The 27,225-nt window shown below is 43.7% G+C and overlaps 1 protein-coding gene across 1 annotated transcript in view; it reads right to left on the minus strand.

The window, feature by feature from the left end:
• Positions 1 to 3,513: 3,513 nt before the first annotated feature.
• The window catches only part of PARP1 (poly(ADP-ribose) polymerase 1), a 36,295-nt gene continuing 12,583 nt past the window's right edge, over positions 3,514 to 27,225 (minus strand). Inside the window, exons 5-23 of the mRNA XM_079969182.1 lie at positions 26,856 to 26,952; positions 25,594 to 25,710; positions 22,514 to 22,690; positions 21,073 to 21,214; positions 20,124 to 20,264; positions 18,547 to 18,789; positions 18,261 to 18,329; positions 17,751 to 17,883; positions 16,591 to 16,786; positions 14,951 to 15,079; positions 14,493 to 14,576; positions 13,560 to 13,682; positions 12,129 to 12,257; positions 11,414 to 11,512; positions 10,075 to 10,227; positions 7,699 to 7,826; positions 7,310 to 7,371; positions 6,208 to 6,322; positions 3,514 to 4,101 (exon numbers count right to left, since the gene is read on the minus strand). Of these exons, the coding sequence (XP_079825308.1) occupies positions 4,020 to 4,101; positions 6,208 to 6,322; positions 7,310 to 7,371; positions 7,699 to 7,826; positions 10,075 to 10,227; positions 11,414 to 11,512; positions 12,129 to 12,257; positions 13,560 to 13,682; positions 14,493 to 14,576; positions 14,951 to 15,079; positions 16,591 to 16,786; positions 17,751 to 17,883; positions 18,261 to 18,329; positions 18,547 to 18,789; positions 20,124 to 20,264; positions 21,073 to 21,214; positions 22,514 to 22,690; positions 25,594 to 25,710; positions 26,856 to 26,952 (2,419 nt within the window). The 3' untranslated portion in view covers positions 3,514 to 4,019. The remainder of the gene's footprint in view (positions 4,102 to 6,207; positions 6,323 to 7,309; positions 7,372 to 7,698; positions 7,827 to 10,074; positions 10,228 to 11,413; positions 11,513 to 12,128; positions 12,258 to 13,559; positions 13,683 to 14,492; positions 14,577 to 14,950; positions 15,080 to 16,590; positions 16,787 to 17,750; positions 17,884 to 18,260; positions 18,330 to 18,546; positions 18,790 to 20,123; positions 20,265 to 21,072; positions 21,215 to 22,513; positions 22,691 to 25,593; positions 25,711 to 26,855; positions 26,953 to 27,225) is intronic.

Below are 27,225 nucleotides of genomic sequence, written 5' to 3' on the forward strand. Positions count from 1 at the left end.
TGGGTGTCGTGGTGCGGGGCGTAAGAGAAACCCCCCTCCCCTCCCCAAGCAACTTTATAGGTACTCGTCGAGGTGGTACTTTTTGTTTTTGCATTTTGGGTTTTTTGTACAGTCCTGGATGACTGTCTTCATTTCTGGGCCCCGCATTCTAAGGAGGCTGCGGGGTTTTGTTTTCCGAAGATGGTGAGGGACTTGGAGACCACGTCTGACGAGGCTGTGTATATATTTAGCTTGGAGAAGAGAGACCATTAAGAGACGGCATGATACCCATCTTGGGGTGTGTTGAAAGGCTGCCCCACATGTGTTGGAGCACACTCTGTTTCCCCACAGCGCAAGACTTTGAACCGGTGGGTTCAAATGACAAGAAAGGAGGTTATGAATAATCCGAAGGAAGAACTTCCCGACTGTAGGAGCGATTCAGTTCAGTCTTCTCCATTGCCCCTCCAACATGGTTTTTTCCTCTCCCAGAAAGAAAGAAAGACATGATAACGACAGCTGCCTAGAGTAGATCTTTCTGCAATGCGTGCTGCCATTGAATGCTAGTAACATTTCTTCAGGACTTCTCCGGGGAGTCACAGGGCCGCTTCCGTTGCTAGACTCAAACTCCCATCATCCTTGGCCGTTGGACTTGCTGGCTGGGGTTGATGGGAGTTGGAGTCCAATAGCACAAGGTCCCTATCGCTCAACTAGGGCGACCATAGATTTGCAGTCTTTGTGGAATATGGGAGGGGCTGTGTAGTAAGTAACCATAGTTGAGATGTGACCAGATTTGTTGAGATGTGACCAGATTTTATAAACTTTACGTTTATAAAATATGATAATTCTATTCCTTATAAAATGGATGTAATTTGTCCTTACTATGAAATTTAGCATGCAGAATCTCCTTGGGGAAACATAGAAGCTGTCTGCATTTTGGAGAAATCTGATAAAGAATGCCTCAATTGCAGCATTTTTTTAATAAAAAAGGTATTTCTTTCCCCTCCCTTATACTATATAGGGAGTGAGGGAAAGAGTTACATCAATGATTTCTGGTATTCAATTGAATGTTGAGGGTCTTTCCTATGGTGGTCTTCAAGTGGAAGCTAGAAATTGGAGCTGTAACTAAGGACGGAACAACGAATTCTGCCTTTAATGTTGCTGTCACAGCAGTGGGGATTTTTTTCATTTGATTTCCTTGAAATTTGAAATACCTCTGCACCTCTATGTAAATATCTCATGCAAATTCCGTTAGGCTGCGGAGACACAGGCTAAAAGCTGCACTCAGCAGTTAAGCTCACTTTGGTGACCTTGGATCAGTCATCTGTCTTACCTACCTTACAGGGTTGTTGTAGAAATAGGTGTTATCACTCTCATTTTATTTCCATTATTTAATACTAATAATAAAGCTGAAAGAGGGGTGAATTGAATGGCTGTGGCAAGTGTGTAAGCCTTTCCCGCTGTATCATTTCCCTAAATTACCCCTCCTCCCCCAGAGCTCACCTGTGACATGTAGATTTTCCTGCCTAGCCAATAGTGGCAAATGGGATGCTCATGTTGGTGTAATTTGAAAATATCTGTGAAATTGCACTAGCTGCTTAGTCTGTGTCTTCAGTTACCCTTCCCCCATGTCCAATGTTCAGGGTTAGGTCTCCAGTTGTGGTGGGCCTCTTGAAACAGCCCAAGGCCACAGGCCTCAGCCATGACTTATCAACCCTCCACCAAGGCTGCATGCAGCAACCTGGTAGTGAATGGTGAAAGTGGTGGATCTCTCTCTGAACTTGGATTTCTTCAGTTTAGCCTCTAACAGCAGGTTATGGTACTTGGTAGCATAGTTTATGATGCACCAGCATCTTTTAACTTTATGTATATAGTGTGTTTGGATTGTATTGTGTCTTGAGGCAATAAAACACTTTACACTGAATTGTGTGGGCAATGAGTTTTCTTCACCGTCAACTCTGGAAAGGCTGACAACTGGAGAAGACTCTGAAGCTTTGATGGACAGCTACTCTGCTGGTCATACTGATATAGGTGTGGTATCCAAATGCTATCATCATTTGCCATCACATCAGAAATAGCATTCATGCCTTACACTGTACACAGACTTATCACTTGTTGAAAGCTGGCTTATTTGCAGATAGTGGTGGCTTTTCCAGTGTTTAATAATGAGAACCTAAAGCATAGGCAAGGATAAGATCACAGCTGTTCAATGTCCTCTGGGCTCTCTGCTTCCGTTCTGTTGTTGTGAAGATAAATCCAATAGTTGACCCATGTTGAGTAAAGAAGATTATACAGGGTGATTCATAATGAAGTATACAGTTTCAACACACTATAAAAAAAGAATATAATATATCTTATGTTACCTGTAAAAGAATTGTAGGGGAATGTTTAAATTTTTTAAAGAAACAGTCAGATACATTTTCTGCTTGGAGGTTTTTCCCTGAATCGCGATAAAAAATGCAGTTGTACAACAATTACAGATTCTGTTCTGCTCAATTCAAGAACACACCTTCTCCACTGCAGACGCAGCCATTTTGCCTGACTAGTCATGTGACACGTGCGCGATCGCCTATGTCACTTCCCTTAGTAGTGGAACACAAACTTTATGACTACATCTACCTCACAGTTCGCAGTTGTGGTCCGTGTTGTCGCCTGTTAACTATTTTACAGCATCTGGAAACTATACTTCAATATGAATCACCCTGTATAATAACCTGGGACAATAAGCCAGCAGACACTGGCACGTATCCTAATGAAAAATTTGTTCCTATGTGCACACTTTACAAGACTGCATTGTATGGGTAAGATGAGCAATCTGCTACTCAAGTGAGGCTACTGGTCCAAAGACCAGTCATTGGCTAATATGCTGAATTTGCAGGCTTATATGTTTTGGTGTCCTCCTTAGCCCTAGGAATCAAACATCTTGGAATCCAGAGACTGAACTACCATTCAGGACTGATCTAGGGTAGAAAGTCTCCCATGTATGCAATGGGTGGATATGGCAAGGCTCTGCATGACTAGAAAGCTGCTATGGATACATGGTCAAATGGTTGCTCTGTGGAGGTTCTGGTTTCATGACAGCTTGGGCAAGGAGAGGTGTTGTCTTTCTGACTGCCTGGTAAGTGGATGGTGGAAGGGGTATTGGGAGTACAGTACTGGAGTTGGGTGATGTCAACGGGTTACTTAGCTGTTGACACACATTGATTGGAAGCCGCACAAAGCAGCCACCTTTGGTGTAGACAAGATCACCGGGGCCTCATCAGTGCCTGGACTGACCACCTGGGAATGCCATGCAATACTACCTTCAATTCTGTTAGAAGAAAGCTGGTGGGGGGGGGGGAGAGAATACAACTGATCAACTATTATTACTGTCATTGACTGGAGTTGCAGGCAGCACAATCACATTGGCTTTCGTTTCTACAGCTGCTGTTGTGCTACTGACTGCTGCTGGTTAAGGATAGAATCGTGGCTAATTTACAGAGGCATTAGCCCTGGTCAATCACAGGATTGCACAAAAAGCAACTGAAGCTTTAAATATTTAGTATGAAATTAGTTTTTATTTTTACTTCAAAATAAACACGTTTAACATTTATTCATAATCAAAACTAAGGAAGGTATTTTGTAAAAAAACAAAAAACAAAAAAGATTTATAAACAATTCTAAGCTCCTCCCTGCCTCACTTACAAAAGACGAAAATCAAAGGTGTGTTTGTGTGGCTATTTTGTTTTTGGTCTGTCGGTTAAAAGTCACAGAATGGCCTTCATACTAGAATTGGCCAAAAAAGAAGGAGCTGGGGAGGAGAGAGAAAAAAGCCCAAACATTTTTCATAGTACAGTACTCTGTTTCATGTGTTTTTGCACATGTACGGGGGGGGGGGGGGGGGGGGGGGAGAGGGGAAGTCTTACTAAGCTGACTGACTAAACTTAGATTCAGCAAAGCCCTGCAACTTATTTCTTGCATCTCAGCAATGGGAGTAAACACGTCGATATTTCAAAAGGGTTTTGCGTTATTAAATCCTTTAACATGTCTTCCAAAATACTTGTTCACCAGAGGGATGTCTTATAGTTGAACTTCAGTTTTAGCAGGTACTTCAGATTAACCTGAGCAGTATCGTAGACAATATATCTGAAGGAAACAATGAGTTAAGACTTTTTCTTTAAAAAACGTTTTGTGAAGGACATCAATGCAGGGTGGATGCTGAAATGTTTGCAGTGCCAATGGGGAAAACCATTCTTACTTACCTTTGTTACTGGTTTCTTCCATGCAGCCACATTCTGGGGCGGGCACACACACACACACACACACACACACACACACACACACACACACACCCCAACCAACCAACCAACCAACCAACCACTGTTTGGATTCTTCTAAAATTTCATAAAGGAGCCCCTGATAGGTGGCTTCTGTCCCTCCTCTTGGAGACAAAGTTTTTTCATGTATGTAGTTTGTCATATTGATCAGAGCACACAAAGTGGCACACACTTAAGAATACAAAATATACAATAAAAAAACATTTCATCTGAAAATTAAAATAATTAGAAACCTCATTGGAGATTGTAACAACCCCCCAAAGTCTGGCAATACAGATGAGTTTTACCAGAAAAAACTTACGTGGATACTATAGGAGAGAAAAGGTCTAGTCAGCCTCCATAAAGGGGCACCATAGCCGAGGATGTTTCACTCCAGGTTGACATAAAACTGAAGGATGGGGATCAGAGAAGCATCACTCCTAAATATTTTTATAGTTTGGGATTGGAGTGGGGAGAGAAGCATTCCCTTAAATAAGATGGCCAGGAGATTTCCACCAGTAAAGATCAAAACAATCTGAAATGGGCCTGAATACAAACTAGCAGATATCATAGCTGCAGGAGCACTGATACTTTATGGTCCTTATTACCCAACTCCCAACTAATTTAAAGGATTCAAACCCCAGAGAGCCGCGGCTCCTCAGCGTAGACAATAGTAAACTAGAGGAACCAACTATTGTCGGCCCATAACAGTTTTCTTAGGATCCTAAAGGATGCTGGCTTTTTAACAAGGTACAGTGGTACCTCGGGATGCGAACGGGATCCGTTCTGGAGCACTGTTCGCATCCCAAATGGAAGGCAGGACACGACGTTGCGTCTGCGCGGGTCACGTTTCGCCGCTTCTGCACATGTGCGTGACATCATTTTGAGCATCTGTGCATGCGCGAGTGGCGAAACCCGGAAGTAACGCGCTCCATTACTTCCGGGTTGCAGTGGAGCGCAACTCGAACGCGCTCAACCCGAAGCACATTCAACTTGAGGTATGACTGTAGCTTTTGAACTGTCACCAGGAGGAGCTCCATGTAGAGCCGATACTTGTCCGTCAAGTGAAGGCTGAAGGAACAAGGCCCCTATCTCTTCCAGGAAGAGAACGCCAATACAGTGGTGCCTTGCAAGACGAAATTAATCCGTTCCGTGAGGCTCTTCGTATAGCGGTTTTTTCGTCTTGCGAAGCAAGCCCATTGACAGCTTAGCGGATTAGCGCTATTAGCGGTTTAGTGGCTTTTAGCGATCAGCTGTTAAGCGGCTTATCAGCGGATCAGCTGATAAGCGGCTTAGCGGCTTAGGAAAAGGGGGGGGGGGAAAGGGGGAAAAACCCGCAGGAACTCGCAAGACATTTTCGTCTTGCGAAGCAAGCCCATAGGAAAATTCGTTTTGCGAAGCGCCTCCAAAACGGAAAACCCTTTCGTCTAGCGGGTTTTCCGTCTTGCGAGGTGTTCGTCTTGCGGGGCACCACTGTACATCAGTGTGCAACTGATCAAACACCCCGCTCCTGCACCCAGTAGCCCCTGACAAGCTTGGAGGGCAATCAAAGCACACCCACTGAGAACAGGTTTTTTAAAAATCTTAAGTACTAGTGGAAAGAGAGGGTGCTCCTCACTCCCGTTTTGCTTCATGACTCCTGTGGAAATCAAGGGCTTTGGGTGGCATGCTTTTCAAATTGCAGAATAAAGTTACTCACACTTAGTCTCATACTGATGTTAGAAGGTCAGTATCCCTTACTGATGGTGGCATTCAATTGTCTGGAAGCAGCCATCGGCAGGCCGGCCAGCTCTGCTCTGTGGCCATGATTATCCCCTATCAGGGATGCTGTAGGAATGGATTTCCCGCATTGGCAGGGGGCTAAACTAGACTCACTTTCTTGTCCCTTCCAACTCTATGATTCCACAATCCTAGAAAAATACTGTTCAAAGGATACTCGTTATACAGAAGACAGGTATTGCTAACTCCTGATGGTATTCCATTGCCTAAAGGAACTTCTACGCCATTGAGAGAGGTAGTGGCTGTGGGATCTGGTGCCGTTTTGCCCAAGCCTATATAGGAGGGAAAGCAAACAAAATTGCAGCTGATAGATGCACATATGCATTAAGCGACTTTGAACTTACCTGAACCGTGACTAATTTTCACTCGTTTCTTTGGTGTCAAGAAATCTATATATAGTACTTTGCTCAGGTGAAACTGGGAAAAGCACTACCTGTTAAATCCAGACTAAGGCTGCAATCCTAATCCTGGTTACCTGGAAGTATGTCACATTCAACTGAATATGGCTTACTTCTGAGAAGACATGGCTAGGATTGTGCTGCAAATGATTTTTTTATTGTGAATTTATTGTGGCATTCTTTATAGTTTCATTACACTGTGATTTTAGATTGTTGCAAAGCAGCCCTGACTGCTTCATGAGCACTAGCAAGGTGGGATAGGAATTTTATGTACAAGTTCCCACATAGTTCCCACTGAAATCAATGGGACAAGTCACTTGCCCTATTGATTTCAAGTCTGGATCCAACCCTTTGTTACTGCTCACAAAGATTTACAACAGGATATTATTAGATATCCAGCCAATCCAGTTCTACTAGATAGCCACTAGATCCAAGCTTTTTGTTAAATGGGTTTCTATTTGCATATACCAGAGATGGGGGAATCTTCTGCATCTCAAGGCCACAATTCCTCCTAAGAACTACTTAGTGAGCTCTGTGACAGAGCATGGGATTTCAACCCAGATCTCTCATATCCAGCTTTGAGGATATATGCAGTGCATCATGTTGGCGTTGATGCATTAGAATTTCCACTCTTATAATTTGCTATTCAGCTAAAATTGTCAGTAAATATATTTTTGGGTCTCGAAAACATCTTATATTGACCTAAAATAACTACAGAAGTCACCAAACAGTTTGCAGATCTTTTCCCAACAAGTTTGAAGGAATTTGACCAAAAGCCCAGGGCCAGCCTTGGCTATTATGGCAAATTTGCTTGCAGTCTTTGATTCCCCATTTGTAGCAGCATTTCCAACAGGGTTTTACCTTTGACACTATGTTTTCCTTTCGGCAGCTTGGTTATGTGGGATGCATTCTTCAGCTCATACCTAGCAAACAGAGAAGAGAACTTGGAGCAGTATATCAAATACATTTGAAGAAAAAGCCTTTCCTTTTCAGTTTGTAACAGTGGTTCGCAGATTCAGCTGATGCATGATTTCACCACTTCAGAATGCAACCCTTTAATAAGACTCACCATGATTTAAAGCCTGCCATTTGATGATTGCAGCACAAGCATTTATACTTTGCAAATAATCAACTTGGTGAAAGGGTTCTTAAAAATCAGTCAAGTTCCAAATTTGGATTTAAGATACTTTGAAGTGAGGAGTTGCATCATCGTACATGGTGCAAAAGTACTCTAAACACACTCAACTTACATATTTCCAAGGGCAACTTCTCCCAGCAAGATTAAGCCAATCGGGTCAGTCTGAGAGGTGTGGCAATAGTTGGCACTCTTGGACACCATATCAGCAAAGTAGATACCTTTACCAAACATGTAGCCAGTCTAGAAGGAAAAGAACGGCAGAAGTTTAACAACCAGAAATCAACTCATCAGAGAAATCTAGTGAGAAAACAGAGGAATTGAGGACAGACTGCAACTTCCTGTTTTGTGAAACCTAGTTAAAAATATATGGATATTATACCTGAAGGAGTGTCTCCACTCCACTCCACTCCCCATCGTTCTGCCCGGACACTGAGGTCCAGCGCTGAGGGCTTTCTGGCGGTACTCTTACTGTGAGAAGCAAAGTTACAGAGAACCAGGCAGAGGGCCTTCTCGGTAGTGGTGCCTGCCCTGTGGAACGCCCTCCCCCCAGATGTCAAAGAAACAAACAACTATCTGATGTTTAGAAAACATCTGAAGGCAGCCCTGTTTAATGTCTGATGTTTTAATGTATTTTTAATCTTCTATTGGATGCAGCCCAGAGTGGCTGGGGAATAAATAATATATTATTATTATTAGAAATGTGAAAGCTCTACCAGGAATGGACCTGGCTTCAGCTCTGTGGACATGTAGCTCGTTCCTGGGCATCTGACAAGATTTTCCACACTGGAAGGCAGGAAATGATTTTCTTCCAGATCATCTTTGACAGCAGTTTTACCATTTTGTTTTGTTTCCTTTTGCACTCACCTGTGTGGCATCCAACCCCACTCGCTTGATTTAGTCATTTGGGCCTCTGGTCTGTGTCTGGACTGCAAAGGGTAGCCTTTCGGTCTCTTGCAGTCCTCCAATTAGGCAAACTGAGCAGAACCACTTTCCCCAACTTGGTACCCTCCAGATGCCTTGAACCACAACACCTTCTCTTCCCTGACTACTGGTTGGGACTGAGGCAGCTGTAGTCTAAAACAGTTGTGAGGGTACCAGATTGGGGCAGGCTGGAGTAGAACTGTATTGCAGGTTACAATGGTGATGGGTCTCAGATCATCATTACCAAAGGGCTGGATTTATGGGGCGAGAATGAGAACCTCATTGTAAAGGCCTTCCTCTACGATGGATGCTTTAGCGGAGATTCTTTCATTGAAGGAGTTGGACTAGATGACCCTTGGAGTCCCTTCCAACTCTGAATTCTAATGTATAGGGAGCTGTCTTTAAATTCTTTCTACTATGCTTGACAGACACATATTAGTATTGCTTAAATGTTATTAGTATGTCCACTTGACTCCCTTGGATACTTGCACTTTTTAAAGGAGCCTGTTATGTGGGATGTATGTGCTGTATTTCTTGCTTTTTTGTGCTTTTCTCATGGGCTGCTTTTATGCTCATTTGTCTACTCTTTGCTGCCTTGGGTGCTTTAAGTGGAACGAAAGGATAACAACATTTTGAAAAGCTAGATATTATCATTGGCTGTAAAAGCTTTAGCGACCTTGGACCTTGAAAGGCAGGGCAGAAATGGTTTTGAAATAAAATAATGTGTACATCTTGCCAGAATTCTGAATGTAGGGGAAAAGGCAGGCTTACACAAAATTACTTGGGCGCTCCATGACAGTTTGACTAGTATGCCTCATTCTCTCTCCACTTTAGCAGACTGAGACATGCTACTTACGTAGACACATGCAAAAACATTCATATCCTGAGCTGTATTAGAGGAATACCTTCTTGAGCAATTATCTTAATGGAATGTTTTTGAAGGTTGTTTTGGCTAGCCTGAGCCACATTAATATGGTTTCCAATGGTACATCTCCAGACAAGTAGTAGATTAGATGTTTAGTCGTTCCTCTACTTCTGATGTTCCAGTTTCCAGGGCCATTGCTTACGCAGCCTAAAAAGCACCAGTCACCATGCAAGGAGGAGTTATCAGCAGGCTTGGGGGAAATGCCAAAGTTTTCAGAAGTTCAGAATCAAAGGAAAAATATATTCAGAACCTTTAGGACGGGGAGAGGCAATGTGGTGCCCCACATATGTTGCTGGGCTACAAATTCCATGACCAAGGGCCATGCTGACTGGGGCAGGTAGGTATTGCAGTTCAGCAACATCATACTGGCTACCCCCAGTGCAGACCACACGTGCTTAGTAGGTGACTGATTAGGAGCTGACGGAATACTGACTGATTGTTGGGGAGAAAAAAGCCTTGAAAATAGGTGGGAGTGGAAATCTGGGAGTATCTACTGGAGGAAGGCGTTGAACAGGAACTCCCCACATGGCGACATTTTGTTGCAGGCCACACTTCCTTCTTTCTATTGTACATTTTTGGGGGAGAGGGATTAAAAGCTCTGTTTCTACACGCAATACACTAGCAAACTAGCCTTGTACATACCACAGGAGCTTCAGGAGGAGCTATTCGGAGACCCTGCGACAAGATGCCAGCGTAGTTGGTTGTGCGAGAACCGTGCCAGAGCAACTGACGGTTGTGCAACTCCTGGAACGGTCTATAACGCTGAGCTTCTCCTTCCCGCTCAATCTTGAAAATCTTCGGAAGGGGTGGAGAAGAGGGAACGAACCATACATCAAGATATGTGATCACTGAAAAACCATTTCACAAGCTGCCTTATACTAAAGACCATTGGTCCACCTAGCTCAGTAATGTCTATTATGATTGGGAGAAGCTCCTTCAGACAATGATCTTTCCCAGCCCTACATGGAGATGCCAGCAATTGGACTTGGGACCTTGTGCATGCAAGGCTGATGTTTACCACTACAGCTCCAGCTTTTCCTTGCTGCTGTGGGTTACAGTTCATGGCTAGTGAGCTTAACCATGAGCCTGATTTGAATGATACACTCAGCCAAGCCTTGAAAGGCAGCAGAAAGGACCAGGGAGGAGCAAAGCGGCTGCCACGTTCCTGCCCAGATGCCCATGTGCCCTCATGTTCAGCTTAGCATGTCACGCAGAACAGGCCACAAACACAGCACACACATGGGCCTTGCCAGCACAAGTTATACACAAAATGTTAAATTCAGGATTCTCTGGGAAAATTAAATCTTCCAGATTGCTTGAGATATGGAAATGCTTGATGCCACATTTCGTTTCAGCCATCTAAGAATTAAGGTGGCTTTGAAGGTTTGAATTTCCATACTTTAGACTTGGTTTTGGGGGGAGGGGGAAAAAAACACTTGACCAAAAATGAATGAGACAGCTGCATGGGCTGGGTTTTCATCTGACCTGGGACTGGGGAATCCCAGACAGGCTATTGACCAAGAAAGAAGAATATGAAAAGAGAAGACTCAATCCCATGGCCCATCCCATCCCCAATCCTTAATCTGCAAAACAAAACACAAAAAAAACCAAAACACCACAACTGTCCTGTCTGGATTTTCTAGGTCAGCATTCTTCTCCTACAGCCAACACCCAGATGCCTATGAAGCCCACAAGCAAGACATGAGACCTCCTCTTGCACCCCAGCAACTGGCATTCCAACTGGTATTTATTTCCCACCCTTCACCCCAAGTTCCCAGGGTATATACACATCTAGTGAGCAATAGCCTCACTCACAGAAGAGCTTGTGTTCCTTTACTATAGGTTTTTGCATATGGAATACTATTCTACACAAAGGTTAGTTGGGTACTTAGCACTATGCCTAAATTAACACACAAGAAAACAAGTAAAATGACCGGTTCTGAATTTAAACAATTATTTTCCATCCCCAGTCAGAACCTACCTCCATGACTTTCAAGTCATACGCGTTGTGGGTGCTTGCATGGGTATTCTTAACATACTGCTTTAGGATCTTCGCTTCTTCCGAGTCTTTATCTACTACCTTTGATGGAAAATAAAGGGGGGAAATACTGAAAACTTGAAGCGAAAAGAATGCTAAGAACACATTAGGCCATTAAAAGTATTGCACAATTTAAATGATTTCATGTTCCTTTTGAGCCGGGAGGTTTGGCCTTATTTTGAAAGGCGACAATGACAAGAAAAAATACTGGTTCAGCATCCATGGGTTAGGACATTTTCTCAGAGGTATCCTGTGGTTGATCCTGAAAGCCCAGCTGAGTGGCACCCAGGGAGTGGGCAAGATTAGACTGCAGACAGAACCACTTTTCCTAAGGCAGGAAATCTGGCTTTGGTGCTCTTCCGGCTCTTCTTCATAAACCTACCTCCTTTTAAATAGGGGTTCAGAAAGAGACAGCCAAGGCACAGATGGAAGGTCTGACCCTAGAGGTGTCTTTGAAGCGTATTTAACCTGGGAGTAAGTTGAACCCAGGTTGAAATTGTGTCCCTTGTCTGGTATCTCCAAGCAAATAAAAAAATGTGCTTTGTAGCTATAGCCATCCAAACTGCCTGTCAACACTGGGTGGGTGTCCTCAGCTTGTGTTGAAAAACAACCCTTCTGAGATATACAACAGCCTTGTTTCTGTGCCATAATATCTTACCTTGATATCTGTTTTGAGCTTTTCATAGTTCACATCTATTGGATCTTTATCTCCATCCTGACCCCCACTTCTGAGTAGGCTGTAGGCGACCTCAATGTCAAGCAGATTGTCCAACATTTCCACTTTGGACTTGATAAAACAAGAAGATGTGGTTATTCTTGGCAGCAAAGACATTTCATGGCCTAAGGACTTTTCCCAATACAGTGGTACCTCGCAAGACGAATGCCTCGTAAGACAAAAAACTCGCAAGACGAAAGAGTTTTTCGTTTTTTGAGTTGCTCGCAAGACGAATTTCCCTACGGGCTTGCTTCACAAGACGAAAACGTCTTGCAAGTTTGTTTCCTTTTTCTTAAAACCGTTAATCCTATGGGAATCCGTGCTTCGCAAGACGAAAAATTCGCAAGACGAAAAAACTCGCAGAACGAATTAATTTCGACTTGCGAGGCACCACTGTAGATTGTGTGGGGATCTACACGTCACATTGCTACGAAGGAAGTCAGATACAAGGTCAGCACCAACTTCCTGTTAACAGTAACGTTTCTGTCCCAGATTTAAAACTGTCAACATAGTTCCTCCCCTTCCACTCATTTCCCCCCACAAAACAATCCATGAGGTTGATTAAGCTGAGGGATGGTGTTTGGTCACCCACTAAGTTTTAAGGCAGAGCAAGGATATGAACCCAAATCTCTCTGGTTCAATTCCAACACCCTGCTCTCTCCGAGCACAATTCAAAGTGTTGGTGCTGACCTTTAAAGCCGTAAATGGCCTCGGCCCAGTACACCTGAAGGAGCATCTCCACCCCCACCACTCAGCCCTGGATACTGAGGTCCAGCTTCGAGGGCCTTCTGGTGGTTCCCTCACTGCGAGAAGTGAGATTCAGGGAACCAGGCAGAGAGCCTTCTCAGTAGTGGCGCCCACCCTGTGGAACGCCCTCCCATCAGATGTCAAGGAAATAAAAAACTATCTGACTTTTAGAAGTCATTAGAAGGCAGCCCTGTTTAGGGAAGCTTTTAATGTTTGATGATTTACTGTTTTTTTAATATTCTGTTGGGAGCCACCCAGAGCGGCTGGGGAAACCCAGCCAGATGGGCTGGGTATAAATAATAAATTATCATTATATATTATTATTATTGTGCTATGATGATCTCTCTTTTGTCCTCTGCTCAGTGGGCCTCTGGTGAAGGGGCAGTTCACTCTCACCCCTCCTCTTCCATTGCTCCATCCATTTTGTCTCCCCCTCTGTCCATTCATGTCCCCTAATATGCTTCCCTCCTTCTGGGCTTTACTCCACCCCACCTGAAATCAGCCTGAAGTGTGCAGAATGCCCATCTGCTCTAGGAGTTGGTATACAATTTATTTTATTTCTGTGCTTTAAGGGCCAGCTGTCAAAACTAAATGCTGCCATTTGCACCAGAGGTTCCCCGTCAATACCTTAATGTAATCTAGATTATTTAAGAGAGGAGGCTTCTTCATCCCAAAGTCATGGGGGATCAGAGTGTAGAAGCGGTTGGAAAGATCCAATATCTGTGAATCGGTGCCACCATCAGAAACTGCCTACATAAAAAGGAAAAGCAACGAAATAAAAATAAAAATAAAAATCAGCAAATATGTGTACCTGAGTGACTTCACTTACAAAAAGCTACGCTTAGCTCAGGTCACACATTTATAACTTTAGCAAGAACAAGTTTTCTAGAAAACCAACACTTCCGCAAAATCAGCTCTCCCATTTATTTTCAATTCAATTCAATTCAATCTTGTTCACAAATCCATCATATAGTGAATTAAGTTAATAGGGTTAAAAGACAGTTACATTTATTTTAATCTGTCTCACATTTATTTTAAAACAGCAAGCATGAACTCTTAAAATGCTTGCTTGGGACATGAAGATTTTCCTTTGTAATATGCTGAACAAGTAAGCAGGGAGCAAAGTACAGACTTGGGCTCAATCCCAATTCCCATTTCTGGTCACTTTCTTGGGTGTGCAGTGAAGAACTCTTCCGACAGTAACATTAGGCCAAACTAGCTGACAGCGCAGCCCCCTCAAAATTTAACAAGAGAGTTTATAAAAGCTGTCAATCTAGCTTGACCTCCATGGAATGCCAAGCCATACACTTCAAAGGCTTGAGTACCGCCTCAGCTGAGAAATAATCACATAATCAAATCACACCCTTCCGGTACAGCCATTCTGATGAACAAGAAACAAGAGAAAGAGAATAGAGCAACCCTTTCACTATATAACAAAGACTCTTCATCTTACCTTTATGAAAAGGGAGGTTTAGGGGGAAATTTTTTGGGAGGGGAGAAGCGCTAAGAATTCAAGAGTTCCCTCAACCATTCCAAAGGTGCCTTTTATTTCATCCTCACCTGATGCACCTCATTAAGGATGGAGTATGCACTCTGGATTTGCCTCTTGCTCAGCTTCCCCAAAGGCATCTTCTGGAGGTCAATCTGGCAGTGAGATAAATGGAAGGAATTAACGTGAGACTTGTTGTTATGTGAAAACGTTGAGAGATTGCTTATTGAAAAGCTCAATGTCTTGAAGTAGAATGGTCCACCAAGAGAACAGATAAACTTTTTGTTTTGTTTTTTTACGAGTTATCTGTTTAAAGGTCTATTTAAGAGCTTCGCACTCTGAAGATACCGTAAGTGCTGTATCACCTCAGTTTCATGTGGGGGACTTTCTCATTATTGAGTGCTGCCACCACTGAGTACTGAACCCCATAGAAAACACAGCTAGTGTTAAGAATGCACAGCTGCCATTGTGTCACATGGTGAACAAAAGGGAGAGCGACAAAGGGATTAAGCCAAGGATGCTTAGTAACCTCAAATTCCACCATGGCTTTCTTCATGCTTTCCACATCAAATATCATCTTGATAAGGTCCTGGACTGCCTTAGGAAGCCTGGATTTGGTTCCTGCACTCACGGTCAGCTTCTTCACTGCTTCTTCATCCTATGGAGGGGGGCGGGGAGAGACCACCAATATCTGTTTACAAGTGCAGAGATTCTGAAGCAAGAATGGTTTCTGATTAAATACTCCAAGTTGAAGATGTTCACGCAGTTTTCTAGTGATCTTATAGCTCAGGCATTTCCAACCCCCCCCCCCCCAGCATTTAAAGCAAAATCTGAACACCGTGTTTTGAATCAACTGGTTCAATAGATTTTTTTTTTCTGTAAAAGAAATAAGATTGATTTCCAGTTGCGTCCAATTAATTTCCCAAAATTCAGGGATTCCTTTTTAAAAAACACCATAATTTTCTTAATCTAGATTTCCAACATAGCCTACAAAAGAGAACCATAAAACAAATATAAAACAGATCAAAAACATCAGAAACAAAGGCAGTTATTGTAGCAACAGTAAAAATACAAAAAGCAGTAGATATAAAATCAGTTAAAATCCTGGGCAATCTCCCCCCCCCCCCCCCCCCGCTTGGGAAATTCAAGTCCAGAGCTAGTACCGTATTTTTCGCCCTATAGGGCACACCTCGTTTTTGGGGGGGGAAAGTTGCCGCCAGGATCACAAGGCTTGCAGATAGCAGCCTGTTCTGGGGGCTGGGGGGGGGTGAAATATTTGTTTTTATTTATTTCCTCCCCAAAAAACGAAAAATAGAAATAGAAAAATAGAACAGGCTGCTATCCGCAAGCCTTGTGATCCTGGCGGCAACTCCCACCGGGCTCACAAGGCTTGTGGACATCTGCGCAAAGCACGGGGCGCCCTCCGGAGCGCGCCCCGTGCGTCGGGCTGCACGCTGCTGCCCGCAAGCCTTGCGAGCCCGGCGGGCACTTCCGCTGGGCTCCCAAGGCTTGCGGATAGCTTCCTGAAGCCTGGAGAGCGAGAGGGGTCGGTGCGTACCGACGCCTCTCGCTCTCCAGGCTTCAGCGAAAGCCTGCATTCGCCCCAAAGGACGCACACACAATTCCCCTTCATTTTTGGAGGGGAAAAAGTGCGTCCTATAGGGCGAAAAATACGGTACATTTGCATATTATTATTATTATTAGTAGTAGTAGTTCTTGTCTGTTTGTATATAGCAAAATCATTGATATTTGCTGGTAGCATATATTTTAAAGCTATATTTCTATAGCATGGGATTAACAATAGGTCAACAACAGTGAACGTTGCAAGCCCTTATGGTTGCCAAGATATTTCTACTTCCAACCTGGCAGGATAAATACCTCCTGTCCATTACATAGCTGTCTGAAGACCTCACTGCCCTTGCAACATCTGAAGCTGTTTTTTAAAAAGTAAATAATTTTTAAAATAAATTTTGTGTGGGTACTTATTTCAACAGCTGTGGGTCTTATATCGACTCAAATGCTTAATTTTAGATGGAAGTTCACACATGCACATTTGTGTTAAAAACCAGCTGTTTGGACTTTCCCCAAATAATCCTAAGTATTTCCTGCTTGCATGATCTTTGATACAGTTGTGATTTTCTTTTTTTTAAACAGGGTCACCCAAGTTACCTGCCCATAGTCTATTTCCAGAGGATAGAATTTTTTGGGATATTTAGTGAAATTCTTGGAATGCCACGAGTTGCCCGTCTTTTCTTCATACAGATTCAGGAAGTGCTCAATGGCTTCTTCTTTCGATGGCATCTGCTCTAGCTTGTTGCTTCCAATGACTGTGCCAACACGGCCCCAAGAGCGGAATACCCAGTATCTAAATTCAAAGGAAAAGGGGAGAAATTGGCAGGTGGAATCAACCTGGCTGGTTTTCTCCATATATTGCTGGACCACAGCTCCCATCATCTCTTAACATCCTGGCTGGGACAGAGATATTTCCTGCATAAGAGTTTCTTCAGAACTCAAACAGCACACTTTGAACTGTACACAGCTTTTGATCGAGTGTAGCAACAAAGGCAGATGCTGAACAAAGGAAGGGACAATCTAATCTTGATTGACAGGTTTGCTTGATGTCACTCAATACAGATAAGATTGTCTACAAAGGGGTTTGAAGGTATGGAAACTAAACAGTTTTTTCTGGGCAGAAAATAAAGTCTGAGATTTCCATCAAAGTCAAAAGTAACAAATTAAAAAAGGACAGTGACCATTTCCCCTTGCTGCTGGGATTTAAGGTTTAGTTGATTCATGTTTCTGGCTCTCCGTTTTGTTTTACGGTTTTTTTAACCTGTTCTTGCGAGCTGCCTTGCTGCTTCCAACCCAACTGATGAGGGCCTGAAAGGTAGGTTGGGAACACTTTAATCAATCAATTTACAACAGCAGCAATAGGGGGTACTCCTGACTTTGTTGTGCCAGTTTAAAACCAACAGTAAGACAAAAACCTTTTTATTAAACTTCAAACATAAATGGCACAGACTAACTCCTGTGTTTGCATTCAAGTCCATGAGAGTCTATGCCATAAAATAACTCTGTTACATCTTCAAAGGAGACACAGACAGGACTAAGGGTGCTGCCCTATGCAAGTATCAGCAGAGAGAGCCACCTAGTTCAATAGGTTCTACTCCAAGGTAAGTGTATAGAGAACTTAAGAACCCCTCTGCTGGGTCAGACCAAAGGTCTATCTTTTGTGCAAGTCTCACAAAAAATGATTCAAACCGAGGAGCCAAGCAGGAGAAAAATTTGCAGCACACTTTCTATTTGGGAAGGGAGGAAGAAAAGCAAACCTGATTTCTCGGTCATCTTCCAACAGCTGAAGCTTGTAATACGAATTTGTTCCTTTAGTAATATCTACCAGCCCAAGAGTGGCACTGAAGATTTTGCCACCTTTTTCAAAGACATGGGCAGAATCTTCCAAGCCTGTAAAAAAAGGCAGTCAACCAGGGACAGGGGGAAACGCATGTGACCCTTATCCAAATTATTGTTTTAACTTGAACACAAGACACGGAGATGCTGAAATACATCCTCCCTCCCTTTCCCTGAAGCACACAGAGAGACATTTCAAAGGGGCTTCTCAACACGTGGAATTTATTTACTTATGGTGTTTTACAACCTGTCCCCAATACAGAAAAGGACAGAGTGGCTGCACCCTTTTAGAAGTTGTGAAGAGGGAATTTCAGCTTACTCTGCAAACTGCACTTGCTGAAATTCCCTCTGCTGGACAACTATTCAAGGTGCAAAAGTGTAGGAGTCCTGTCACCTTCTGGCAACCCTAAAGTAGATGTAGAAATGGTCACCTGAATCAGGATCCACAGCAGCACCTCCTTTAACTGTCAGCTTCATCTTCTTTTCTGATTTGCTCGTTCCTGGATCAGGAGAGGGAGAGATGCAGTGTTAAGCTGTATTTTATAGTGTTGTAAATTCCAACTACACAATTCTGTGATTCTAAGTCTTCCCTCCACTAATCGCCTCCTTAATTTCAGGAGTGAACCCCAAAACTGGCTGCTAGGATGAGGTCTACCCTGAATGTAACAAATGCCAAGAACAATAGTAAAAAAATTGGGAGTCCCGTGGGTTTTTCACCTTGCTCTTCTTTGACCTTCCCGGTACTTTTCGTGTTCGACTGTCCGCTGGATTTTCCTCCCACGGGAACCGCTTTGTGCTCCTGCTTAACTTCAGCGCCCCAGGGAGAAAGAGCATGAAGCGAAAGCAGCTCCTGAAAACCCTTGCTGGAGGATTGCACATCCTGGAGAAACTCCTCAGAGACAACGCGCACTTGGGCCTCCTTCACTTCTTCCATTTTCTTGTTCATTTTCTCAACCTCCTCTGGAAAAGGGAAGCAGAGCATGATGTGTCATTGTTCTTGCAATTTTCTTGCACATGCAAGTTTTAACTTACAAGCTCGGCTCTGCCCTTGCCGATCCTGGAAGGAGTCCTGGGGGTGATAGGAAGCCCAGAGCACTTGTTCTTTAGATGTCCCTTTTATGAAGAGGCACGTAGTAAGACCATTGAGCCCCTACTGGTGAGGCTTGCTGATCTCCCGGAAAAGCAAAAATTCGACCTTTTCCTGTTAGGCAAAGATCAGAAGATGACCCAGATGGTCGCCAGATACTGTGTACAGATCTGTAGGCACAGACCATCTACCGACTCAAACTAGTTCGTTAAGAAAACCCCCAAACTTGGTTCCATGGGTAAATCTGGGTCAGCTCTCTGCGGTAGTTTATCTTAAAAGTTTTAAGTGCCTATACGCTTATCGCATTTATAAATTTTAAATTTATTGTTGTACATTGTTTTAATTGTTTGGTTTCCTTCTGGGACTGTACCCCAAGTGTGTTTTATAAGCTGGTCTCTGACCGTAATAAATTATATCTAATTTAACTTAGGAACCACTTCCCACAAAACATCCCGAAACAATTACCAACAAAGACGCTGAAAGCACACAATAACCATAAAACATATAAAAACCAATTTCAAACTCAACGTAGATACTGACCAGCATAAGATTCTCTGCTCAAGAGGCTTGTTGAAAAAGGGTGCACATCACTAGGCACCAAAAAGACAGTAAGAGGTGCTTATATGATATGTAATAGGAGGGCGTTTCAAAGGGTAAGTGGCACCACAGTAACATACCAATGCCTGCACTAGGGCTAGAAGTTATCTGGTTTTCAACGTGATATATCACCAGCTAAACGCTGTGATATACTGATATATTACGATGTCTGAAATAAGGATGGAGCTGTATAGAGGCATTGGCTGGCTTCACGGTTTTTCCCACATTGTGATTTTTGACAGCGCTTGTCCTTGTGATTTGCTTCCCCCTGCAAAGAGGCAGGGGAGAGCTGAGCTGGCAGAGTTAACAGGGGCCTGCAGGAATCGAGAGAAACATTGACTGACTTCACGGTTTTTCCCACATTGTGATTTTTGCACACAATGCACAACACACATCATGATTCGCGATATATTTCCAGGTCAAAAATGATGAAACCAATATCACGATAGGGGCTTCAAATTGGCTTCAGACAATATATCAATCTATCGCCCAGTCCTAGACTGCACTGTGCTTTTTTTCATATTAACTAGTTACCTCATCTAACTTCACACTTTTCTCCTACTGGGAGTCTTCCTGTTTCTTAACGCCACCCATTAAGAGCATTACTCACTTTGTGAGCTGATGCAAAGATCAGCTTTGTTCACAGTAGCCGTCACCTTTCCCCCAAGTTCCTCAATGACAGACTTGATTTCATCCTTGTTCTTTGACAGTTTTCCAACGATCAAAATCTTCATGCTACTTAACGGTTTATCTGGCGGTTCAAAGGTAAACACAGACTGTGTGATGTACAGAAGAAACACAGGAGACACAAAAAACTCCGAAGATATTGAGGGGAAAAAACCCCACCAAGGTTACCCAAATTTTAAGAAAATGTGTATGAATTGCTTAATTTATAGAGTTTATTACATGAAGTTACATGACGGTCAAGTTCTTAATGACCACCAAGACTTTGCCTGGCATTGCCAACAAGCCTTAAAACTTGTATTTGCATCATGCAGGCTAGCCTCTCCCTCTCCCCCCATCCTAAAGCCGTCTATATGTTTTGGATTACAACTCCCATCATCCTTTACCATTGGCTGTGATCGCTATGGCTGATGGAAGTTGTAGTCTAGCATGTGATGGGCACCAGGGTTGGGGAAGAGTGTCGCAAGTTGTTAGTTCAGAGCTTCCCAAACTGTGTGTCATGACATGTTAAGAGAGAGTTGGCTGCGGTCTGTAGGTGTGTCGCATGAACACTCCCTGCGCTCCTTCTGAGGCTTGAAAAAGGGCTTAGTTTAACCTCCAGTTTGCTGGAATAACTGAATTACTGTGTCGCGAAATGATGCATGTCTCAAAAGTGTGTCACCAACAGGAAAAGTTTGGAAAGCTCTTGTGTTAGTTGATATTAGGGGGCTTATTATGCTCCAGTTAGCCAGTAGGTGGCAGCAAGAGGACAGAAAAAGGCCATTTCTGCCCTGTGCTTTCCTCACCCCTTTCAGCCAATTCTGCAAACATTTTGGAAAGTTTTCTTCATCAAATCAGTTTCTCTTTAGTATGAACAATGCCTGCAGGTCATTTACCTGCTGGTGCAGCTGAGTTCTCTGTAATATGGGTAGAAACTGCTGGAGGAAGTGCTGAGTTTTCAGAGGCAGCCTCTGGAGGGAATGCTCTATCCTGCTTCTTAAATTTGAATTTCTTTAGATAAGCAATTTCTCGGAACTCCTGCGTTTTGGGTAAGAAAAGTTAACACATGTGAGAAAATCCCACAGGCAACTACAATGATCAAAATCAATTTAATTCAGAGAATAATATTTCTTATTGTGAAGATTCCTCTGCACTACTAGAGAGAGGTCTGCTTCTCTCCAAAAATGTAATTCACCCTGGACTTGGAGCCACACACAATTTCTTTCAAGGGGTTTGGGAGCTGCACGGTCAGGGGGAAAACAATGCTGTCCAGGGTTGTAAAGACTGCGGAGAGAATAAGTGGGTGCACTCTTCCCACCTTGGATCAAATCTATGCTTCCAGGTGCCATAAGAAAGCTGCAGAGATAGCGCAGGATAGTGCGCACCCCGGAAATGATCTCTTTCAGCTTCTGCCTTCTGGAAGAAGGTACAGGGTTATAAAGACTAGGACTAGCCGCCTGAGAAACGGTTTCTATCCAAATGCGATTTTGGTTTTAAACGCAGTGTAAGGAGTCTCTATGGGAGTATATTGTATTTAAAAATGGGGTATCAAGAGTTTTTAGGGAGCTAACCAGGTTGGGATAGCAGGGTTGTTTGGTTTTTGAATGTCTTATGTAGATTTTTCAATGTCATTGTTCTGTATGGGACAATGACAATAAAGATTATCGTATCGTATCGTAAGCATAGAATTCCCCTCTGCATTCCGAACTCAGTGGAGGGGTGGGGGAGGTTTTGCCAGGAATCTAGGCTGCACCCCTGTTACTCATCCCAGACAGGGCTCTAACCATTTCTGCTTAATAAAACCAAAATTTCCTGCATTTGTGATGGCAGCAAAGCCCAGCAGGCTGATTTACTGCAAGCTTGCTCTTTCTTACAATAAAGCACTGGAACTGATCATGCCGGAGTTTTGGACGCCCTCCTTCGGCATCCCTGAGTCAAACCACTCGAGTACACAGGCTCCCTTTGGGACCTGCGGTTCAGAACAGGAATCACTTAGGTGCATTTGACCAACCCTGGGCCAATCAAAGCAAGCCTGGCTCTGCCAACTGTGGAAAAAATACTCTTGGAGATGGAGAAAGGAAGGGATGGATAAACGAGAGAAGTATCTGCCTCCTCCTTTCTCTCCTATCCACCAAGGCTATTGCTGAAGATGGGAGCAAGGCAGCTGTGCGTGGGACGAAGCCAGTCCAATTTCTCCAGGTCCAGCCCAAACCTATTTTCACCAGAAAGATGGGGAGGGAGGCAGGAGAAGGGATGACAGCACAGGGAGACTGTGTTTGTGTGTGTAGCTATTAAATAAATTAAAATCTGCAGTTAAAAACATGATGCACTGCCTACCTTTGGGATTACCCAGTCTTTCCTTTTGGGAGTCTGCGTCTTGGCAACACACTTGGTCCAACCGGTGATGTAGCGTGTACAGTAGTAAGCATCGCCCTTGAACACAAACTGCCCTTTGCACTCCTCGCAGGGCAGCAAAGCCCCAAAGGCCATCCCATCTGCAACACAGTCCAAGATCTAAAAAAGCCATGAAAAGACAAGAAAAAGAAAGAAAGAAAAGAGGAAGTATTTATTGCACCATACTACTCACAAACCACCAACTCAGGACCTCACTCTGCAGCAAGATGGCCTGCAGCTATACAGTGGTACCTCGGGTTAAGTACTTCAATTCGTTCTGGAGGTCCGTTCTTAACCTGAAACTGTTCTTAACCTGAAGCACCACTTTAGCTAATGGGGCCTCCTGCTGCCGCCGCGCCGCCAGAGCATGATTTCTGTTCTCATCCTGAAGCAAAGTTCTTAACCCGAAGCACTATTTCTGGGTTAGTGGAGTCTGTAACCTGAAGCATATGTAACCTGAGGTACCACTGTACGTCTTTCCAAGTTTGGGACTCATGGGGCAGAAGACGTCAATGCTATTCAGGATTGTACTCTGCTTTCCTGAAAGGAAGTTGCTGGGTCTGAAAGAGCACAGTTTGGGAAGGCAATCTGCTGCAGGTCAGAAACCTGAAAGCCTTCATTAGCATCAAGGATGGGGAACCTGGGGCTCTTCCAACGCTGTTAAGACTCCAACTCCCATCAGTCCCAGTCAGCATGGCCAGGAGTCGGGTAGGATGGGAGGTGCAGTTTAGTAATATCTGGAGGACCAAACATTCCTCATTCCCAATCTAGAACTGCACACAGCCTCTCAGTGGGCATGTTGGGAGGAGCATGGAAACCACACCTACAATTTAGGAGGGAAGAAATCAGAGGCTGCAACACATCTTATGTTGTGGAGGAGGCAGCCCCCCTACATAGCTCTTAGAATATTTTTATGACGGCAAGTTGTGTTTTTAATATTGTGTTTTATTAGTGTAATCCACCCTGGGCCTTTTGGGTGAAGGGCAGGCAATCAACAAATAGTAATGATAATAGTTGTGGAATGCTCTCCTCAGGGAGGTTCATCCAGTGCCTTCATTACATATCTTTAGGAGCTAGGCGAATACGTTTCTCTATAAACAGGTCTTTGGCTGATTAAACTTTCTTTGGCTTTTAAAATGTTTGTGGGAGGTGGGTTATTGGTTTTGTTTTATTATCACCATGTATTTTGTGTTCTCATTTTGTGTTTCTATGAACCTCACAGGGTGGATAAAAACCAATGATTTAAAAATAAAATAAAATTGGATTTTAGGGAAAAATCTTTCTGAAGGTAGTTTTCTATTTATGTTACATTATAATCCAAAGGCTATTCATTAGGAAATAAGGATTTGTTTTAAGTTTTTCATGTGTGCTAAAACTCAGTCTAAGAAAATTTATTATTCCAAAAATGAAACTTTCCTCTGGTTGTAGATATTAACATTATACCAGCAAGAATGAGTTTTTCCTTTAAAAATGATTTAAATCAAGTCTTACTGACTAGTGATTTAAATTGTGATTTAAATCGATTTGATTTAAATCAAATCCATCCTGGAATTGCCCTGTGATCTCTGAATGAAAGGCAGTATGCAACAATAAATGATGATGATTATGATGATGATGATAATAATAATAATAATAATAATAATAATAATAATAATAATAATGAACAAGTATAATGATCATCTGGCATATTCTATTTGCTCTTTTTGAAACTATTTGCTATTTTGAAACTGACAACAGGACAGGCACCTCAGAGGGCAGGAGACTGAACCAGCAGTTGGAAATTGTAATGAAGCAGTTTTTGGCTAAACATTAAAAGAAAATTCCCAACAAGCTGTTCAGCAGTAGAACAGACTGCTTCAGGAGGTGGTGGGCTCTCCTTTGCTGGAAATATTTAAGCAGAGGCTGGACAATCATATCAGGGACAGCGTGGCTGATTCCTACATGACAGGCCTTGGACTAAGCTGTGGGCTAGAAGAGGTGACCTCCTAGCTCCCTTCCAGCTCTACAAATGTTTCCAGCCATCCAGAGAACACGCAGTCACAAGAGCATTTTGACCCATTTCCAATTTGTCCGCCCTCAGAAAAGAATCAAGTACAGTGGAACCTCGACTTACGTACGGCTCTACTTACATACGATTCCAGTTACGACCTTACGATCTAGAGGAAAGTTACGACTTTCCTCTAGATATGAACAGAGGCCTTGCCAGCAGCCCGGAGCTTGCCCGGCTGGCTACGGGGCAGCGCTGGGGCCTCTGTCGCCAGGGAGAAGGCCCCCATCCCACCCCCAAAGCTGTGGAAGAGGTGCCGCCTGCAAGAGGAACAGCAGGTCGCACTGCAGCCCCAAACCCCACCGAGAAACAAACCTGAGGAAGTCCAAAGAACCTGGCCTGGCAAGAAAAAAAAGTGACCCTGGCCAAAGTGAATCAACTCTTTACTGACCCTTGCCCCACCCCCAGCTTGTAGCCAGGTAAGCCCACCCACCCTCAGTGCACGTAAGAAAAAAGATGTAATTTTTTTTTCATCTACAATACTGTCTTATTTATTTTATAGTAGACTACATTGCTTATTGCCTTCATTTTATGGATCTATGGCCTCGTTAGACAGTAAAATCCGTGTTAAATTGCTGTTTTAGGGGGGTGTTTTTCATCGTCTAGGACGGATCAATTCACTTTTCAATTACTTTCTATGGAAAAGTGTGCCTCTGCTTATGTACGTTTCTAGTTATGACTGGACCGCCGGAACGGATTATGGTTGTAAGTAGAGGTTCCACTGTACTGAATATCTCCTCTTTCAATTTTCTCTTGTGAACCGCCCCGAGATCTTCAGGTGAAGGGCAACAAAATTAACACTTCCCTACATGCGGACGCAAACCACATTCTTCTTGAAGCTATTAAGAGTAGGGCTTTCCCTCCATAAAAGTTTCACTTTGTCAACATTTACCTAAATGTAATTAACGTGCAAGGAGTGTTAATACAGAGTAAGCACATAGTCAAAATGTCCTCTACAGGAGAGCATCCAACTCACAGCGGATTCCCCAGAAGGAATGTCCTGTTTGTTGGCTTTCAGAAGCTCTTTCAGGTCGTTGGTGGAACAAGCTTTCTTCAACTCATCTTTGATGTTCCAAATCAATTCTGTCTGTTCCTGTAAAAGAGAACAGTACAGGTAAAAAAAGATTTATTTCTTAATGGAACTATTAAAGTTCAGTACGGTGGAACCTTGGGTTACAAACGCTTCAGGTTACAAACACTTTGGGTTACAAACTCCGCTAACCCGGAAGTAGTACCTCGGGTTGAGAACTTAGCTCCAGGATGAGAATGGAAAATGTGCGCTGGCAGCGCAGCGGCAGTGGGAGACCCCATTAGCGAAAGCGCGCCTTAGGTTAAGAATGGTTTCAGGTTAAGAATGGACCTCTGGAACGAATTAAGTTCGTAACTCGAGGTACCACTGCACATGCAAGACACATGGCAAGGAACATTGCAGGGGAAAAAGGGGGTGCCCCATGTTGGAAGTGTAACAGCAGAGATCATTCAGTTTGCATCCTAATGGTTAATTCTGTTGTTAGCAAATCAGCTAACAAAGGAGTGGAGGTTAGGGCTGGGCGATATCAGCTTTTCAACACTGCGGTATATCGCCAGCCAAACATTGCGGTCTGGTGATAGACCACAATGTTAAAAAAAACAAGCTGCATTGGCCTCAGCTTGCGAGGCGCCAGAGGAAATTGCCGCAGCTCTCACCGTGGGAGCTGAGGCAGTTTCACCCCACTGCCTAGGGGACTGGGACAAGGCAGCTTCTTTGTACAGCTCATCCGGGGGCAGGAGGGCTCCCCATCCCCAGTGCTGCCCCCGCTTGTGTGGGAGCCAGCGTCCGGCTGGGGGATCCTCAGCTGAGCAGTTTAAAGAGGCAGAGGAAGGAACAAACTGTATTGGTGCCTCACCAATGCAGCTTTTTTCTCACTCTGTGCAGTATGAGGCCAGAGTGGGATGGTGGTTTCACTCAGGAATATATTGCTGGGTGAAACCACCACCGCTCCTGAGTCTCCTGGTTTGTTTATGAGGTGCAGCCAATGTTTGTTTTTGGCTTACTGACTGTGATCTGCTTGGAGCAAATCTTGCATATATGCTTGGATTCCAAACCGCTTTGGGATAGAGGCAATGCAGAAAGGACAATCTCTGCTTTTATTCCATATGTCCACACTGCTTTTGAATTCCCCCACAGAAGGTAGTTCAAGAGTGTTTAGTCAGTGAGAAGCAAACCAAGAAACAAAGAGAAGTCACTGAGAAACGCACCTTCAGCAACTTCTCCTGTTTAGACTGTTTTTCTTTCTCCTTTTTTGGTTTCTTTTTTGAGACCACGTTGGCATCCACCTCATCTCCTTTTCTCTTCCTGGAGGAGAAAGAAAACTCACGTCAGTAGTTACTCAAAAGTTAGCCCATCAGCTCCATTTACTAGTTCTTGGGCAGCACCAGTTTATGATGCAGTGGCGTCACAACGGGGGGGGGGGGGGCAGGGGGCAGAACGCCCTGGGTTCCATGTCTGCAGGGGTGACAAGTCGCAGCCAAATGTGGAGGATCTTCCATTCACGGCTGCAGCAGCGAGCAGAGGATTCCTGGCGCCAAGCCGCTAAGTACAGCGCATGTGTGGCGTAGCACGCATGCG

The sequence above is a fragment of the Podarcis cretensis genome (genome assembly GCF_951804945.1).
Source record: "Podarcis cretensis genome assembly, chromosome: 3".
Classification (NCBI taxonomy): Eukaryota; Metazoa; Chordata; class Lepidosauria; order Squamata; family Lacertidae; genus Podarcis; species Podarcis cretensis.